The sequence below is a fragment of the Lepidochelys kempii genome, chromosome 8 (assembly GCF_965140285.1).
Source record: "Lepidochelys kempii isolate rLepKem1 chromosome 8, rLepKem1.hap1, whole genome shotgun sequence".
NCBI classification, from domain to species: domain Eukaryota; kingdom Metazoa; phylum Chordata; order Testudines; family Cheloniidae; genus Lepidochelys; species Lepidochelys kempii.
Genome location: NC_136387.1, coordinates 65,529,391 through 65,549,690, shown reverse-complemented (window position 1 = coordinate 65,549,690; position 20,300 = coordinate 65,529,391). Strand labels below are relative to the sequence as shown.

The window sequence follows — 20,300 nt, the reverse complement described above, 5'->3', positions numbered from 1 at the left end:
AAGCAAAGAAATCTGTGGTGGACATAAATTCTGCACATGCGCAATAGCGCAGAATTCCCCCAGGAATATAGTTTGCAGTTACTTAAATACCAGTGGACCATCATTTGTTTTCACTTTGAATCAGGAACCAAATGTACAGGCACACTCTACCTCTCACTGATACTGTACATTTTGTTCCATTAAAGTCTGAATATGTATTCTATTAATAGGTTCTCATTTTCATTGTCAAGCCCGTTGTGCTTTTGGAAATTATAAATGATTCAAAGCTTTCTATATTATTTTGATTTTCCCACAATTTTCCTCATTTCATAATTTAGCCTGTTTTTTGCTGTGTCAGACAGACTATACCTCTGATGCCTGGAGACAATCAACTTTTTTAGAAGCTGTTTAGCAACACTGGGTAATAGCTGCAGGGAACTTCTGAGCTGACCAGTGATTATTCTGAGTAAACCAGAATTCTCAAAGAAAAATAAATTTTTATTGCTCAGGTCTAAACCCTAGTTTTTGTCAGAAACCATCTTAGCCCTAGGAAATAAAACTTCTTGAGAGACACTTCAGGTCTACTCTCTTTCAATCATGGTGGTATACAAGTAGATTGGAAAAGCAAAGTGCTTATAATTATATCTGCTTTTATAAGTTTAACTGTAATCATTGGACTAGGAACAGAGTACACAAGTCATTTTATCTACATTATTTGTAGCCAATCTCTCTATTTCAGAACACAAGTGCTTCTGATCTAGTTAAGCTCCTGCTATTCTGAAGATGATTAATAAAAAAACAACACCTCTTGGAGTCTGAACACTCACTTGTTGCCCAGTAACCAGAAGGATAGAGCCTTCTTTCCCATGTACCACTTGCCGGAAAATGTGATCTAGAATTAAGAGTTCACTCCAGCAATTCTGAAGCAGCTTCATTTGGTCATCAACCTGTAAAACAAACAGAAAAATTGATAATATTTCTTTGGTAATAACTTTTACAGAACTCATACTGCACAGATTGCTGAAGGAGAAGAAGGTAGCATACCACCCTTTTTAGTTGTCTAGTTAAGTTTCAGATATTCAGATTTAACGTTTTGAGAACTGAAGTGATGTCAATAATTATGGGTGTCAGAACACTGATATCGCAGCTGATAGGCCTTTGTCATTAGATGGCACAATCTATGGTTAAGTAGAATATTTACAATTGATTAACTGCTATAATAAGGTGATCCATGAGCATAATAACCAAATTATACTGGACACCTGGTGAAATGCCAATGACTGAGCAATTAATTTTATTTTTCCACCTTATTAGGTGCTTATCTCAGGAGATCAGCATTCTTTTCCTTTCTCAACCACTAGCCTGCTGTGTGACCTCATGCCTCAATTTCCTTATCTGCAAAATGTAGATGATACTCACTTTCCTTTAGACTGCTTTGAGATCTATGAGAGAAAAGCTCTGGAGAAGAGCTGAATATTATTATATGCCTATTATGCTCTTATGGCGATGTTCTTTTAAACTGCAACTTTCACCATGGATTAATATAAATTGAATAACTGAGCGTGACACACACTTTAAAAGAAGTAATTAAAGAATTTTAGGCCTTCTGAACCCCCCCCCCCAGCTTTGGGGAGTGGATCTTATTTGACTCACAGAACAGGCATAGAAAAGACAGTGCTAGTGCAGCCATCTCCCTGCCACTGAGCCTCACTCTTTAGAAGTACTGGAGAATCAGCAGAAAAGTATCAAAAACCCAGTTGCCTTGACAAGCCCAGGTCCAGGATTAATCCCGTGACAAGGAGCAGGCTCAGGAAGAAGTAAATACTGCCTCCAGCAGTGGTGGTGTTACACTGAAAAAGGAAGGATGCTTCCTCTCCACGGTTTACTTCTAGAAACAAAATGGAGCAGGGTGACTCCAGGCAGGAGAAGAAAATGTATGTACAAGCAGGTGTCAGAGAATTTGTACAGTAGTAAGAGCTGTATCACTGACTGCATCTGGTAATAGCAGAAGCATATCTGACACTAGTCCTGATTCTGACCACCTAGAATATTGTCCAGGCTTTGAAACATAGCAATTATAATCTGAGTCAGAGACAGACTGGAAGAGGCTGAGATTAAAGGAGTCTGTCTTCTCCCAAAAGGGAGGAGAAGAAAAAACATGCAAAATAAAGGGTAAATTTCCTGTGAGTAGTACACCTTCCTGAATACAGAGAGTAAACAGTGCCAGAATGAACCTAGAGGATTCTGGTGCTACTGTATACTGAAACCAAGATTTTCAAAATGCATTCCTGAATTTAGGTTCCTAATTGATTTAGGCAACTTAATCCAAACGTGCTGAACATTTGAAATCAATGGCTGTTGCTATGTGCTCAGCACTTTTGAAATTCAGGCTATGGATTTAGGAGCACTCATTTTTTAAAAACTTAGTCTGAATAAATAGGCATGACAAAAACTAAACCAATGCTATGGCATTAGGTAGTGGGACCAGTGAAAAATAATCTTTTTGAGAGAAAAATGCAGGTAAAGTGCACAATGTCAATGTTTTTTTTACAGAAAATGGCCCAGATGACATAGATGATACAACATGAACAGCCACAGACGTGCAATTTTAATGACTGTATAATAGTCATAGATGAAGCTTCAAAAAAAATGAGTGATCATTTCTTATTGCCACATTGTTAATCTTATTTCTATACTTAGAACATATTGAGAAACATATTGTAAAACATCTAGAGAATAGTGGAACCATATTTAATATCTTTATTAATGCTCAAAAACTGGGGGCATAATATTGCACAGTACTGAAATTTGAATAATACAAAAGGCTTGCTCCAACTATCATTAAAATTAAGAGAAAACAGCATTTGCTAGAAGTGGTTTGCCAGAATGAGTGATAATAGCGAATAGCAAATTAGAGAGAAAACTTTAAAATATGATATGGCTGCAAAGAAGTGGCTTGCAGTACAATGTATATACGTGCAATGCAGTTTGGGTTGGTTATGTAAAGAGGCACCGTGTTGCAGACAAGGATGGTTCCAGCAACTGAATTTCTCAGTGAAAATGTGTGTGACTGCAATTGGAATATTGTTTTTAGTTTTGGACTTTCTTTTCCTGGCCAAAAAGAAAAATAAAAAAGAGACAAATTGCAGGGGAATCATATAAAAGCAGCACAATTGTTGGGGGGGGGGGGGGTGTGAGTCTGACTTTTAAGGAATGATTAAAGGCATGACCCTACAGTCTCATTACAAGTAGTAGTCCTACCAACACCAAGTGAAGTTTTGCTTGCTTAGGATACTGCATGATTTTGCCCTAAAAAAATACATATTTGTACAGTGGCTTTGCTGGGCAACAGTTAAATGGGAAGCATGATAAGGTTCAACAAATATTTAAAGGCTGTAAACACCACTGATGGATAGGAACTGAGGATAATTAAAATATTTATAATTCAGAGAAATAAAACAAAATTACAGATGGGAAAATTTAAGCTGAATATCTACCTAAAACAATTTCTGAGAGACAGACCTATTAGGCTGCAAAAGAGCCTCCCAAAGGAAGCGGTGGACACTGCACAATTTGATACATTTAAAACTAGACTGGACAAAGCACTAGAAAAATGTATTTCAGGGAACAATCCTGCATAACTGGAGAGCTGGAATAGGTGATGTAATAGGTCTTTTCAATTTTTAACTTCTAGGACTCAATGAACTTTTTATCAGTTGCACCCTTTCAGACTTAGGCTACAGCCAACAGGGTGGTACTAATTGTATGGTTTGCTTAGCCTAAGAAACTGAAAGCTTTTATTATAAGCTTGGCTAGTAGTGCCGCCTATTATTAAGGCTGCCTGACACCTCCCATTATAAGTTCCTGTTTTCAGTTGCTTATAATTTTGTGAAACTTTATCCATTTGGGCTGAAATTTTCCATGGTGGTTGTCTGCCTCAGCCTAAATTGTTGTGGAAAGTTTCAGCCAAAACAGTTCAACCACTTTCCAAGAAAGAAACATGGGAAAAGTGCTTTGTTCTTCCCCTGTTAAAAAAAATCCTGGTGACCTTTTCATTGAGAACCTCTAGCTCTCCCATGCTTTGGAGCAGGGACTTTGGACTTTGTATGAGGGATGTATCTTTTTCCAGCCCCGGGAAAATCTGCCCAAATTTGGTCAAGTTAGAAGCCTTTGAAAAATTGCAGTTCACATATGCTCAGTACAGACCTTTCAGATTTTTAGCAGCTAAATTTCCTGAAGATTCTGTCTGTACTTGGCATGTTCCAGCCTACTGCTGAGCAGGGCTTCTGCTGCAATTGCAGTGCTGTCAACCAATACCTGTAAAACTCACTCTCATCTCCTGCTATCCTCCTCACAGAGGATGACAGCCTACTACTGTTATCAGTTAACTCCATTAGTTTAAGTGGTAGAGATATGTGGTAGAGATTCCAGCCCTGCTGATGACCTATATAGGTATCAATTTGATGCCACATGATGGAATTTTGTGGGTTTTTTAAAAACCTAAGAAATTACACACAACATCTACAATAAAAGAATATTATTAAAATTGCAAAGTCAACCACCCAAAAGTTAGGTAACGCCAGAAGTCAGGTTACCTGTGCAACCTTAATTTGGCCTTGTTGTGCATATGCATTATGATACGGCTTTTAACTGCGTAATCACATACTATTTTTTCCACAGAACCCTGTCTCATTCAGTGTGCAAGATGGACCTGTTCTGGGGATGAGTGAGGGTTTTGTAGTGAAGAAATTGCTGACTGTAGGATACCTGCTTCTACCTTGCAGAATTTGGAAGGTACATACTATTTGTAATACTGGGACCGGCGGGTCTAGGCCTGCTCATAACTAAAGGCCCACCTCCTCAATTAAAGGGGGGAGACACTAAGTCCAGGTTACAATTGATTGTTGGGGACAACAAAGGAGAAAACAGGAACGGGAGTGAGGTTAAAGGTTGAATATTAGGAACCAGAAGGGGACACTGGGCAGAGAGCCCCGAACAGTACACCCTGCTTCCCAAAGGAGCTCAGGAGTCAGTGGACACTGCCCAGAGGAACTCTGCCTGGAGATGTGGCAGACAAGGGACTGGAAATAGGCTCCACAGTTGCAGAACACCCCTGCCCTATCCAGCTTTCTCCTCCTGGTATGACTGATGGCCATCTTGGCCAATGCCAGAAGGAGGTTGATGAGGAGGTCTCGTGACGCAGGGTGGTGGATGGGGTGCGAGGATCAGGAGATGTGGGGAGAAATGCAGAGAGAACTCAGTAAGAGGTTCTGGAGGAGCTGGAAGAAGAGCTGCAACCTGACACATTATGTAGATTTGTACCAGGGTCTCCCTCTCACCACAAAGGGGACAAATGTTGGAGGAGTTTGGGAGCTGTGCCATGTACATATCCATGCTCACAGGTCCATGGAGGAGCTGTCAACTAATATCCCCAGTGGACCATATATTGGCAGGTATGTAGTGAATGAGGTGGGAGATTGTGGGAAGAGAAGAGTTGGTCTCACAGTTAAGGCAAATGAATGCTACCCTAGAAATTTGGAGTCTATCCCTGCCTCTGTTACAGAGTTCTTATGTGATGCTAGCCAAGTCACTTGAACCAGACTTTTTACAGTTGTTTAGTAATAGTGTATTCCTCATTATCTGTGTGCCTGAATTGAGATTCTGGGGTCTCATTTGTAGAAGTGCTAAGTATTCATAGCTGCAGATGAAGTCAGTGGGAGCTGTGCTTTGAACACATAAAGTGCTATATTATGGTAAGTACTCTAAAAAATCAGGTCCTAGGTGTCTCAACGTGTGCACCAAAATTAGTGGATATTTTTGACCTTAATCTCTCTGTGCCTCAGTTCCACATCTGTAAAATGTTCCTTCATCTCACAGGCATGTTGTGAAAGTAAATTCTTTAATATTTGTAAAGTACTCAGATACTATAGTGGTGACCACCACAGAAAACACCACAAGGAAATTAATACTTCTGTCTTCAGAGAAGACTTTGAATAAATGTACAATAAATAAGGCCTGGGGCCACATATTGAACAACATGTAGAAAAAATATTGAATAGTTTCTTATTCAGTAGCACCATCCATTCTGTGCACTGCACAAGGCAGTGGTCCTGTGGAAAAAATAGTATGTGATCAGGTAATTAAAGACTGTGTCATGATTCATATGCACAAGGGGGACAAACTAGGGTTGCACAGACCACCTTTATTCTGGCATTCCCTAACTTTTGAGTGCTTGACTTAGCAAAAATGTTCTTCTAACGTGTTTTTATGTGAATAATTTTAAATGGGTTAAAAAACCCCTTGCTGTATTTATTACAATCACAGTGTGCAAACCAAGTTAATATATGTACGCTCAAATATCAGCTACAATTCACATATCCATTGGCAACAGCGACGGAGGAGAGAAAGAGGAGCGGGCTTAGTAGATGGATATATTTCTGATCAAAGTGAAGCTGGAGCTATCACTAACTCAGCTCTGTCCCGATGTTGTGTGTGGCCACGATAACTCATTTCTGTTCAGATCACAGAGCAAGGCTGAGTGTGTATTAAAAATGTTTCTTTTCCTCTGCCCACAACGTGTATTTGACACCCCTTGCCATTTCAACCAAGCAACATGTTAGCTGGAGAGAGGATTGTAAATTACAACATTCATACACACCCTGAAAAGACTGTGGGTATGTCTACGCAGCAACCCACCCTCCGCCCCCGGCAGCAGTGAGTCTCAGAGCCTGGGACAATTGATTTGGGCTTATGGGGCTCATGCTATGGAGATAAAAATAGCGCCTGGGATCCAGCCCAAGTCTGAATGTCTACGTGGCTATTTTTAGCCCCACAGCTCAGGTCCCATGAGCTTGAGTCAATTGATTTGGGCCGTGAGATTCGGTGCCGTGAGTGGTTTTTTTGCTGTGTAGATGTACCCTATGGGCCAGATTTTAAGTAAATGGAATTACTTGGAATTTACAATAGCATAACTGTATTCAGAATCTGCCACTATAATTTGAATACCTGAAACTCTGCTTTGTGGTCATTTTGCTGTAGTCTACGCTGCACAACAAGGATTATAAAACCATTTAAACCATGCTCTACATATAATAACCTCCAACATAAATTGCAATTTGCACATTATTGTGTCTCTAACTCTGTTTACCGCATAATAAAACAAGCTCTGAAACAAAGTTTAATCATACAGTCTTCATGAGTAACAACTCATACCTGGAAAAGAGGCCAAAATACGTGACTCCATTCATGCAATTGCTCATAGAATATATTTTTAAAAAATCTACCTCAGCTACAGGCAACAACTTTTGTGAACAAACTACTTTACATTTCTGGTTTTAGAAGGATCCAACAGCAGCTAACATTATCAAAGCTCACCTCCCAAGTTTTTATCATCTCATTACAAAATCAGTGCTGGGAGAGCGCTGGGAGATGACAAATTCACAATCCTCCCCCCACCATGTTTTCACATAATCTGCTCCTGCTGTTGTACAAGATTCATAAAACTAGCAACAGTGAACATCTGCCAGTGGCTCACAAACTTTGCACCTATTTTAATTTAATGAGCAAGAGCCCATAAAAGTAGTAGAGAAAAAGCAAAATACACATGCACAAATTAGTGCGTTCTTGAGAGAACTTAACTGATGCATCTCTTTTGACACAGAATCATAGAATCATAGAATATCAGGATTGGAAGGGACCTCAGGAGGTCATCTAGTCCAATCCCCTACTCAAAGCAGGGCCAATCCCCAACTAAATCATCCCAGGCAGGGGTTTGTCAAGCCTGACCTTAAAAACCTCAAAGGAAGGAGATTCCACCACCTCCCTAGGTAACGTATTCCAGTGTTTCACCACCCTTCTAGTGAAAAAGTTTTTCCTATTATTCAACCTAAATCTCCCCCACTGCAACTTGAGACTATTACTCCTTGTTCTGTCATCTGCTACCACTGAGAACAGCCTGGATCCATCGTCTTTGGAACCCCCTTTCAGGTAGTTGAACGCAGCTCTCAAAACCCCCCTCGTTCTTCTCTTCCGCAGACTAAACAATCCCTCAGTTCCCTCAGTTTCTCCTCATAAGCCATGTGTTCCAGTCCCCTAATCGTTTTTGTTGCCCTCTGCTGGACGCTTTCCAATTTTTCCAGATCCTTCTTGTAGTGTGGGGCCCAAAACTGGACACAGTACTCCAGATGAGGCCTCACCAATGTCGAATAGAGGGGAGCGATCACGTCCCTCGATCTGCTGGCAGTGCCCCTACTTATACAGCCCAAAATGCCATTAGTCTTCTTGGCAACAAGGGCACACTGTTGTCTCATATCCAGCTTCTCATCCACTGTCACCCCTAGGTCCTTTTCTGCAGAACTGCTGCCTAGCCATTCGGTCCCTAGTCTGTAGCAGTGCATGGGATTCTTGCATCTATCAGAGAGGCTGGTAGAGCAGCAGAATGCTATACAGTTTGCATTAGAAGGACACAGAGATGAATTTAAAGGTGGTGGTGTTCTACATCTTACGGGATGTGATCGTTTATGGAATATTCCTGTAAGCTTTTGTAAACTGGGAGGAGCCACATAAGATATTGGTGTTAGTGAAGTATAAGTGAAATAAACTTAGCCCCACAGTCCACCACTGGAAAAAACATGGTAAGACAAGATGATTGATTGATCAATGATGTGTATAAAGCCTATAAATAAATTAACGAGGTGCTGGTATATAAAGATTTTTTTAAAATTGCACAGCTAAACCACAAGGACCTCACTACCTCCATGGGTATGTTAATAGCCAAATTACATGTACATACACCATAACCAACATCAACTCCGGGCTAAAGTAAGTAAGTGTCACTAGCATTGTTTCCTGATGGCTACTCGTCTCATATTCTGGTCGCCCAATAAGTAGAATGGATTCCCAAGATGAGGGAAGCCTTCTGCTGAAAAAGCCATACTGCTCATCCTGCCAACTTTAATCCTATGAACCAACAGTAAGATCATGCCAGCAAATGTTAACAGGGTCAGTGGGCTGAAAGGTAAGAGGTTGTCTCTTGGTTAACTGGGTCCCAGACTGTTCAAGACGTTATATATTATCAACATCATCTTGAATCACACTAAGAAGTGAACTGGAAACCAGTGCATAGACTTTCACTATTAGATGAGAGGAGAGAAGACATACAGAAGAAGGTAGAAGTAAGGTAAAACCTTGAAAGCAAGGATGATAAACCTGGACTTGATGTAGACTTGAAGGATTCAAGTGTAAGGGTGTGTGTGATGTGATTGGACTGATGAGTGAGCAAGATGATCTGGCCATAGAGGAGGTTACACATAATTAGACTGAGAGGTGGCCAAAGCACGGACCTGTGCAGTGTCTTCTCTCCTTGACTTGGAAGTGGACACACACAGGTTGGGGAAGAGACTAGAATGGAGACTGGAACATCATCCTTCTAACAGTGCAAGTTTATGCATTGGTTTAGAATCATAGCATATCAGCGTTGGAAGGGACCTCAGGAGGTCATCTAGTCCAACTCTCTGCTCAAAGCAGGACCAGCTCCAACTAAATCATCCCAACCAGGGCTTTGTCAAGCCTGACCTTAACCTCTAAGGAAGGAGATTCCACCACGTCCCTAGGTAACCCATTCCAGTGCTTCACCACCTTCCTAGTGAAAAAGTTATTCCTAATATCCAATCTAAACCTCCCCCACTGCAACTTGAGACCATTACTCCTCGTTCTGTCATTACTCCTTGTTTAGGTGGGGGAGGAAAAGAGAGCCAGCTACCCTCTAACTCCGGCTTAGAGTTAAGGGGAAGAGAGAATACCCTCGTGTAGTCCTTGGAGTCTACCTTCTGGTGAGTGGGTGCCTGGGAATGAAGCATGGCAACAGGAGTTCAAAGGGAGTAAAGAGATCTAGGATTTAAAGCTCAAAAAAATTCAGCTCAACCCCTGTCCATGTGATGTCCTTGGAAGCCAGTTTAGAAGGGGAGACTTAGAGTGAGAGAACTGGGAGCTAGATGTAAGCTTGTGTCTCATGCTGCTTGGACTATTTGTATCATCTCCTTCTGTAAGTAGAGAGAAATACATAGTTGTCACAAACACCCAGCAGAAAACATCCATAATGCTGCCTATCAGTTGCTTTTCCAGTGGGAGTCTCTGCATTTAACAACCAAATATCAGCCTTATGAGGAAAGTGCCTGGCATGTAAAATACTAAACAAAAAACATGGCCAGCTTAATGGTGGGCTATGGCTGACTATTGATTTGTACACGGAGCTTCTACTGATGGGTGTTCTGCATAGGGTTACCAGATAGCAACTGTGAAAAAAACGGGATGGGGGTGTGGGGTAATAGAGGCCTATATAAGAAAAAGTCCCAAAAAACAGGACTGTCCCTTTAAAAACGGGACATCTGGTCACCCTAGTTCTGCATGCTGGCTGATGGCAGGACACAAACCTGTATTTGCTGATGAGGATTTAAGAGTTTTTCATTTCAGAACTGGCTCAGAATGTGTCCAGTAAAATTAAGATTGTTGTTAATTACCCAAATGCAAGTATGAAGATAGGACTCTTTGGTTCTATGCCTGAGTTCCTCCACTGACTCACTGTGGAACCTTGGGCAAATTACTTATGACTCAAAGTTATTTTTAAAGAAAAGTTTGGCGCTCTTTATGAGATAACTATGAGCTATGCATGAGAAATATATTAAATATATACTCATTTTGGCTGATTTCTCTTACACAGTATAAAGCACATAAAAGGATCCAGTATAGGATATTTTTGTGTGTGAGGTAAACACATCTGTCAAAAATGCAAGATCTGATTCTGAGTATTGTGTCATCACAGTACCTCCAGGATCAAATCTATCTGAGGAGTCCTGCCTAATTTGGGCCCAATCCTTTCCCAAAGAAATCAACAGAAATTTGTCATTGACTTCAGTAGAGCAGGAGCAGGTCCTTGTTGACACTGCAATACAGAACACATGCTTATCAAGTCTAGTTAAAGGAAGGACTTATCTCAAAAATGTTGGCTACTCATCGTAAAAACGATCTATGCTGGTGTTATAGATGAGGGAGGCTAGTGCAATACAACGGTAGTATTGTTGGACAGTGTATACTTCCCACAGCACAGAATGTTAATCATTAGAAACTTTTGTTTTCTTTGAAGAAGAACGCTGAAACTGGCAAACAGTAAAATGAAGAAAAATGTGTATGTTTTGCTGAAATGTACTATAACCTTATCAAAACCATACTGTATGTATCAAAACCTTCTTTTTTAGAATAGCGCTTCACAATACTTATCGTATTGTAATCAACAACTGCAGCTCTATTTCTGTTTTCCTCTTGAAGAAGTGTTTTCCAACTGGAACTTGATGAATTACCTTTGAGTTTTCAGGGATTACACATTTTTGTGCACTGCATAAAGATATATATTTTACTTATTATTGTTGAAGTTTTTTCGAAAGAACACAACCTGCATTCCAGTTTTACAGCTCCTTTGTTGAGGATCCTATTTCATGCAAACATAAGTTGCTTTTTAAGTTGCTTCAACTGCCAATATATTTTTGTGATCTATTGCTAGTAAAAATTCAGGAGGGTATCTAATTACTGAAATTAAAATCTAAAACTGACATGATAAAAAAGTTGTAAGTGTTGGCTTTGGTTGAATTGGTTTTACTTATGTTTCTCAAAGTCAAGAAGTAACTTGAAGCATTCACATCAAAATGTTGCTTTTTAATTCCTAGGCAATTGAATAGCCATTTCCCAGTGAATCTGAAGTGATTAAACATCTGTCTGAACTGTTCAGCCTGAAGCACAGAAATTCAAGGGATGCTGGAACTTTCTTTCAAGCGTGGTTTGGAGATCACTCAAAAGTCATTGCAGGTCTATAGCTAAAGCAGTTATTACATTTTCTTATGCTATGGTGAAGCAAATCCCCCCATATCAAAGTTTTATAAGACAAGTGCACTTGAAGGGCCAATTTCTGCCCTGGAATGCAAGTGTAGCTCACAAATTGTTACATAGGTGGGGAGGGGTTTGGTACATCTTGATATGTCGCTGGTAACAATGAAAAATTCTTGCACACAGCATTGTCTTCTGAATGCAGGGTATAGCTGTCTATGTGGTTTTAAATGACAATGCATATAACTCGCTGAATCAGTGAACACTATTATAAAGTTTGATGATTATCTGTATGCTCAGCAATAAAGTGCTACAAAGTCCAAGAAAAAATGATTTAATATTAACTCTGATTGTTCCAGCCATCCACTGGTACTGTAGTAGAAACCTATCTGCCAATAAAAGTGCCCCCCCCTAATTAAGGGAGAGGAAATATGTTTACAAACTAGGGGGCCAATTCACCATTGCCCTGCACCTGTTGTACTTGTGCAGAGTGAGTATCAGATCCATTCTGATTTGGTAGCATTTTACATCCACTTGGTGCTTCTGTGCACGACTCTAGCAGGTGCAGGGCAATGGTGAATCTGGCCCAGGATAGCCTTAGGTGGGCAATGGCTAGTCCCGTGTATTTCAGCGCTAATAGATATACTAGTTAACTGTACGTTTTATCATGATTTGTGTATGCTGGGTGCTGCTCATTTATGGTCTGTATAGGTGGCCTTTTAAAAAGTTTTAAAGATATTTTAAACGTCTGGAATATCAAGCCCTGGCTTCCCCCTTTCAGTCTGTGGAGGACTTGGAGAGTGACACCTACTTTATATCTTCCCCTCAGCTAACAGTAAGGGGAACATGAGGCTAACATCCCCTCCAAAGTCACCCTTGCTCCAGGGTGATGTATGATGTCTTTTGTTTAGCGAGGCCTGAACACGTTGAATCCACTGTGCTCCCAACCACTACCAACCTCCTGGAATGAGATGCAGGACTAAGGAATAGACTTTAGGACTAGAGCTGTGGGGGTGAGGGAGGGAATGTCAGCTGAAACGTTGCAGATTCGACAACAGCAAAAAGTTTTGCAAATTCATGTCAGTTTTGCCAGATTATTCACATCAAAAAAATTCTGAAGTCTAACTATTTCATTTCAACATTTAAAATGAAACATTTTCATTTAAAATTATTTTTCTTTCAAAATTTCCTGCAGTTTTATTTAAAACATTTGAAAATGCTCAAAATAAAAAAAACCACATGTTTTGTTTGGGGTCAAATCAGTTTTTTGACTTTTCAATATGCTGAGAATTTTAAAAAAAATTGGGGTTGACCTGAAATGATTTTTTTTCAGAATTCCCAGCAAACCAATTCACAGCTCTACCTAGGACTCTGACATGCAATGCAGGGCTCTTGCTGCTGACTATTCCACTAACCATTGTCTTTTGATAATTCAAACTCCTGCCACTGTTCTGAAAAAGTACGGAAAAATGTGTACTGTATAGTCAGCTGCAACATACTGGGCTCTTGTACAGTAGCTGTGTTTTGACTTTGCATTTTATAAAGCTGCACTTGAGGATCAAATACTCACTTTAGTAATCTAGGGTTGGTTTCCTCCACTTACACAGGCAGAAAGGAAGAAATTGTGTGGTAGGAGCTGTGCAAACGGAGAGCAATGGCTCTGTGGCATGCTCCCTTCTGATATGCCCATCAACACCTACACATAAGATCGCTGCAAAGTAGGGACAGGCCAACAGTCAGGCACCGAGAGACTCCCAAGGTGTGGCAATTTCTAAACTGCATGCTTATCTCCCAAACTTGCAGAAATACCGGCATTAACAACACCCTGTTCATGTGGTTCCCTCTTCCCGTAAGAGTACAGCACAGGGATATATGTGTAAGGACACCATACTGCCAGAACGGGCCCTGGAGAGCAGCAAATGGCAACCAGACTGCAGATCTGGCACTTCTATTCCTCATGGATGCTTAGAATCTACACAATTTGGAGATTGTACCCCCAAGGAAAAGGTAAACAAAAGCTCTCATCATGCAGAGGAAGACTCAAATGATTTGAAAGTTAAAATGAGGTCATAGCTGTATATTTATATGTGTTATATAATCCAACAAATGCAACACTTAAAATACTAGCATGAGCTTTTCAGAAAAATAGATTTCTGTCTCTGTAATCAATGTTAGCGTATATGTAGATTATTCAGTATCTTGTAGCCAGCATTATTTTTGATGAATTATAAATGTGTGTTTCTTGGGTTCTTTTATTTTTTTCTTTTACCAAAAAAAAAAAGTTATTTTGTGTTTCAATTGGAAATTCTGCTTACACTGCAGGGACTTCTCTGTATCAGAGTGGATACAACGACAGGTATAGAGAAACACTATACTTTCCAGCACATATTTTACTAGGAGGCAAGAAGATGCCTTCTACAGGATCTGGTCCATAGGACCCTGCTCCTGCAAGCTTACTTCTGTAAGTAATCCTTACTCCAATAAGTGGCTCCACTAAAGTGAGTAAAGCTATGCAGAGATGAGCCCATAGTTAGTAAAATTTTGCTAAAGGTACATACTTTGCATATTAGTTTTTGGTAATGAAAGTATTCTCTTCCCTTCAGTAGATCTACTTCTATTTCCAATATGCCAAATACGAAAACACGATGGGTCTGATTCTTATCACACTTACACTAGTAGACTGGTGTAACTACATTGACTTCAGTACAAATGAAATCAGAATTAAGCCCAGTGGGTTCTCTGTTGGGAAACAGAAGACAGGACAAAGCCGGGTGAATTTTAAAACGCTGTTGGTGATTTTATTTAAGAACATAAGAATGGTCATACTGGGACAGACCAAAGGTCCATCTAGCCCAGTATCCTGTCTTCTGACAGTGGCCAGTGCCAGGTGTCCCAGAGGGAATGAACAGAACAGGTAATCATCAAGTGATCCATCTCCTGTTGCTCATTCACAGCTTCTGGCAAACAGAGGCTAGGGACACCATTTCTGCCCATCCTGGCTATTAGCCATTGATGGACCTATCCTCATGAATTTATCTAGTTCTTTTTTGAACCCTGTTATGGTCTTGGCCTACACAACATCCTCTGGCAAGGAGTTCCACAGGTTGACTGTGTGTTGTGTGAAGAAATACTTCCTTTTATTTGTTTTTAAATCTGCTGCCTATTAATTTCATTTCATGACCCCTAGTTCTTGTGTTATGAGAAGTAGTAAACCACACTTTATCATCTACTTTCTCTACACCAGTCATGATTTTATGGACCTCAATCATATCTCCCCTTAGCCATCTCTTTTCCAAGCTGAAAAGTCCCAGTCATATTTTTGAATATATTGAATCAGCAATTATAAAATATGTTACAACAGCCTTTGATTAAAGTCCTTATTGACATCTTTGAGTCACAAGTGTTTTAGCATTATGTAAAATGATTTCTAATATTTAAAGTTCATCTCCTGCTTGGTGATTTATTGGATATTTATTGCATCATTTTTCTCACACCTACCCCATTTTTGCAGCTGACACTTATTTCAGTAGTCTATATATAAAGTTTACCACTGTATTAGCTCTCATTTGTGAAATTTATTAGAAAACAGCAACATCAAAACCTGAGAGAAATCAATACAGCACATACAGATGCATTGCTAAAAGAAAGATGAAGGAGGACCTTCATCCTAGTGAGAATGGAATTTATTTTTTGCAATAAGAAATAGTCTATTAACAATCAACTAAATATAAGATGGAGAACATATTTATTTCTTGTGCAACAGAGACATGCTAATTTCAGAAAGAACCACTGTTGTCATAATGGACAACTAGAATAACCTCTCTATGCACATAGGGTTCTGTACTTCCATGTGCTGCATATCCCATAGTGCCGATTTTTGCATACGTTAAAATACACAAAATGCTTAAATTGGCTCTAATTTAAATTTTGCTATGTGTATATTCTCCTGTCTATCAAGCTCTGCATCTCTTGATTTCCATTATTGCTACTTAAGGAGGTGTAGATAATAGGAAAGAGCCAGGGAATAAGGGAAAGGAGGTGTAACCTTTCTCACTAAACAAGTGACACCTACAGTACCTTCCAAGAACTGGTTTGTACACAAGATTCTGCCAGATTCTGTTCTCAATTATACCAGTGCTATTCTACAATTACTCCACTGACTTCAACTGTAGTTATAATTGTAGTACAATCTCTTTATCATGAAAGTTGAACTTACAAATGTAGAATTAAGTACAAAAAAACCTGCATTCAAAAATAAAACAATGTAAAATTTTAGAACCTACAAGTCCATGCAGTCCTACTTCTTGGTCAGCCAATCACTCAGACAAACAAGGTTGGTTTCAATTTGCAGGAATTTGCTGCCTGCTTCTTGTTTACAATGTCACCTGAAAGTGAGAACAGATGTTCACATGGCACTGTTGTAGCTGGCATTGCAAGATATTTACGTGCCAGATGCACTAAAGATTCATATGTCCCTTCATACTTCAACCACCATTCCAGAGGACATGCTTCCATGCTGATGATGGGTTCTGCTTGATAACGATCCAAAGCAGTGCATACTGACACATGTTCATTTTCATCATCTGAGTCAGATGCCACCAGCAGAAGGTTGATTTTCTTTTTTGGTGGTTTGGGTTCTGTAGTTTCCGCATCAGAATGTTGCTCTTTTAAGACTTCTAAAAGCATGCTCCACACCTTGTCCCTCTCAGATTTTGGATGGCACTTCACATTCTTAAACCTTGGGTCAAGTGCTCACATCGGTACCTTCTTTGTGTTTTGTCAAATCTGCTGTGAAAGTGTTCTTAAAATAAACATGTGCTGGGTCATCATCTGAGACTGCTATAACATGAAATATGTGCAGAATGCAGGTAAAACAGAGCAGGAGACATACAATTCTCCCCCCAAGAAGTAGTCACAACTTTAATTGACCCATTATTTTTTTAATGAACATCATCAGCATGGAAGCATGTCTTCTGGAATGGTGGCCGAAGCATGAAGGGGCATACAAATGTTTAGCATATCTGGCATGTAGATACCTTGCAATGCTGGCTACAATAGTGCCATGCAAATGCCTGTTCTCACTTTCAGGTGACACTGTAAATAAGAAGTAGGCAGCAGTATCTCCCATCAATGTAAACAAACCTGTTTGTCTTAGCAATTGGCAGAATAAGAAGTAGGACTGAGTGGACTTGTAGGCTCTAAAGTTTTACACTGTTTTGTTTTTGAGTGCAGTTATGTAACCGAAAAAAAATCTGCATTTGTAAGTTACACTTTCACGATAGAGATTTCACTTCAGCACTTGTATGAGGTGAACTGAAAAATACTATTTCTTTTGTTTATCATTTTTACAGTGCATATATTTGTAATAAAAAATAATATAAAGTGAGCACTGTGCACTTTGTATTCTGTGTTGTAATTGAAATCAATATTGAAAATGTAGAAAAACACCCACAAATATTTAATAAATTTCAATTGGTATTCTATTGTTATAAGTGCGATTAATCGCGATTAATTTTTTTGACTTAAGCGCATGAGTTAACTGTGATTAATTGACAGCCCTAATTAAAATGTTTTTCCAGTAAGGGACTTGGTGCTTGTTCAAGGCACGAAATGAACATGGACCTTACAACAAAGTGAGTATGGAATGCTGAAGCAGTGGTCAACTCACTCAATTGGACACAGCCTTGTGAGAACACCTCTAAATGTTGCTCAGTGAGTTCCTAAATGCCTATATCCAAGAGCAAGTTCTTCCTTAGTCTGGGAAGAAGTTTAAGAGGCTGTTCCACCCCAACTTATTAGGTTTTCTCTGCTCACTTCTGGGTGTCAGCCAGGGGATGAGGAAAGGAGCTATGTTGCCTGTGGTTCACTCCCCTTCATCCAATGTGTGCCTTGCATGCAGTAATTTGTCAATGAATTAGACCTAACTAGATGGTTCAAGAGCTCACCCAATATTTATTCTTTATTCACTGGGAAGTTATATGATCTTGTAATAGAGAATGCAAGGAATGCATAGAAAATTAAGTTTTCCCTATGTTGTAGGATCTGGCATCCACAATTAATCTGAGAAATTTGTGTGCTTGTAACTTGAACTGATCTAGAAACACATTCATTGTGATCGAATAGACAGCGCATTGGACTGGGAGACAGGAATTTTTTGGGTCTGCTATTAACCTGCTGTATGACCTGGGCAAGTCTCTGTCTTTGTTTTCTTTCCCACCCTTTGTTTGTCCTGTCTATTTAGATGGTAAGCTCTCCAGGGCAAAACTGTCTCTCATTATGTGTTTATACAATACCTAGCATAATGGATCCCTGTCTCAGCGGAGGTCTCTGTGCTATTATAAAAATAATAATAGTAAAGGGCTGCTTCACTGTGTGGAACATGCATGGGAACTTCTATGTAAATAAAAAAAATCTACCATTCCCCATAAATGGACAGTCCCCCAAATAAAGCCAGAATGTCTAGGGAAATAATGCAGCAGGATATTATTAGCAATTTGCTGTCTTATTCCATATACAAGAATACAGTGAGAATGTCTAACTCCATGTCCTTTATAATGTTGCATAGCTGTGTATCCTGCAATCAGACATATCTGAAATTGGGCTGTATTACATTTTATTATAAATACTTTAGAGCCTGATCCAGTAGCCAATTTTCAGACAAAACTTCTTGACTTAAAAAATGATCAGGCCCTCAGTTTATACTGCTTTATATTTGTAAAGACTCTATGACAATGCACACATTTTAAAACTCAATCCACCATTAGCGAATTTTAAATTTGTCTTCTGGCTGCGGTTTATTTTGTATCACAGATTTCCTGTCTCATATGTAGGACCCTACCAAATTCACAGTCATAACAAACACATCACGGACAGTGAAATCTGGTCTCCCCCTGTGAAATCTGGTCTTTTGTGTGCTTTTCCCCAATACTATACTGATTTCATGAGGGAGACCAGTGTTTCTAAATTGGGGGTTCTGACCCAAAAGGAAGTTGCTTCACTTGGGTCAGAACAGTTGCTGCAGGGGTGTTGCAAGGTTATTTTAGGGGCACTGTGGTATTGCCACCCTTACTTCTGCGCTGCCTTCAGAGCTGGGTAGCCGGAGAGTGGCGGCTGGTGGCTGGGAACCCAGCTCTGAAGGCGGCGCCACACCAGCAGCAGCCCAGGAGTAAGGATGGCCATACCATGCCCTGCCACTCTTACTTCTGCGCTGCTGCCTTCAGAGCTGGGTGGCCGTGGAGTGGTGGCTGCTGACTGAGGGCTCAGTTCTGCAGGCGGCAGCACAGAACTAAGGATGGTAATACCTACCATGCCATCCTTACTTCTGCACTTTTGCTGGAGGCAGCTCTGCCTTCAGAGTTGGGCTCCTAGCCAGCAGCCGCTGCTCTTCAGCTGCCGAGCTCTGAAGGCAGCGCTGCTGCCAGCAGCAGCAGCAACGCAGAAGTAAGGGTAGCAATACCACAACTCCCCCTACAATAACCTTTGCGATCCCCCCACAACTCATTTTTGGGTCAGGACCCCTAACAATTACAACACCATGAAATTTCAGATTTAAATAGCTGAAATCATGAAATTGACCAAAAATGGGCTGCTAATTTGGTAGGGCCCTTCTCATATGCGATAACACAGCATTAAAATCCAGTGTTCTGTATCAGATATATGCATTTTGCAAATATGTGACTGGCTGATGAACTAGGTTGAAACTGGGGTCCTGCAAATGATCTTTAAAGATGGAAAAAATTGCATTTTTTATATTTTAACTCAAATTTTGCGTGCAACTTGTCACTTAAAAGTCTGAGCTGGACAGACAATACTAGTACTACATGAATATATATATATATATATACACACACACACACATACACACACACATATATATACTTGGATATATATATATATCATCAGTATCCTGTCATGATATAGAGGTTTGGACTACATGACCCATGAAGTCCTTTCTAAATCTAATATCTATTATTACTTTGCATTGGAAAAATAACATTATAAAGTCACTAATATGTGGTTGTTGAAGGTAGTCATGCTTAGCATTCAGGTTATTCATGGCTACTTTTTATGTCCTGGTTGGAAAAGATTCAGTATAGTAATAGTATAAATCAAAACTGAAAAAAACCCTGATGTCTTGTTCTGAATAATTGATAAAACAATTATATAACCTTTATTCCCTTATTATGTGAGTCATGCACATAATGAGCCACCCAAATGAAGTGGTGAAAACATCTAATTCTCCTGTCATGGGTGGTACCCTGATAGAATCCTCAGGGTCAGAAACCCATCAATCTCTTTTCACACATGAGCTAATCAGTTCAAGGAGGGAAGTGCCAATGAGCTATTAGGTCAATATGATGAAGTATGGAGATTGATCTTATCCCAGAGTGACTGCATTAACAGACTCATCAGTGTGACCTCTGCCCTATAGTGCAAATTATACTGTA

At 39.8% G+C, this 20,300-nt stretch overlaps 1 protein-coding gene across 1 annotated transcript in view; it reads right to left on the bottom strand.

Annotated features, from left to right (window-relative positions):
- Positions 1-20,300, bottom strand: part of NR5A2 (nuclear receptor subfamily 5 group A member 2) — a 99,653-nt gene that overhangs the window by 44,164 nt on the left and 35,189 nt on the right. Inside the window, exon 5 of the mRNA XM_073356777.2 lies at positions 807-926. Coding sequence (XP_073212878.1) covers positions 807-926 — 120 coding nt within the window. The remainder of the gene's footprint in view (positions 1-806; positions 927-20,300) is intronic.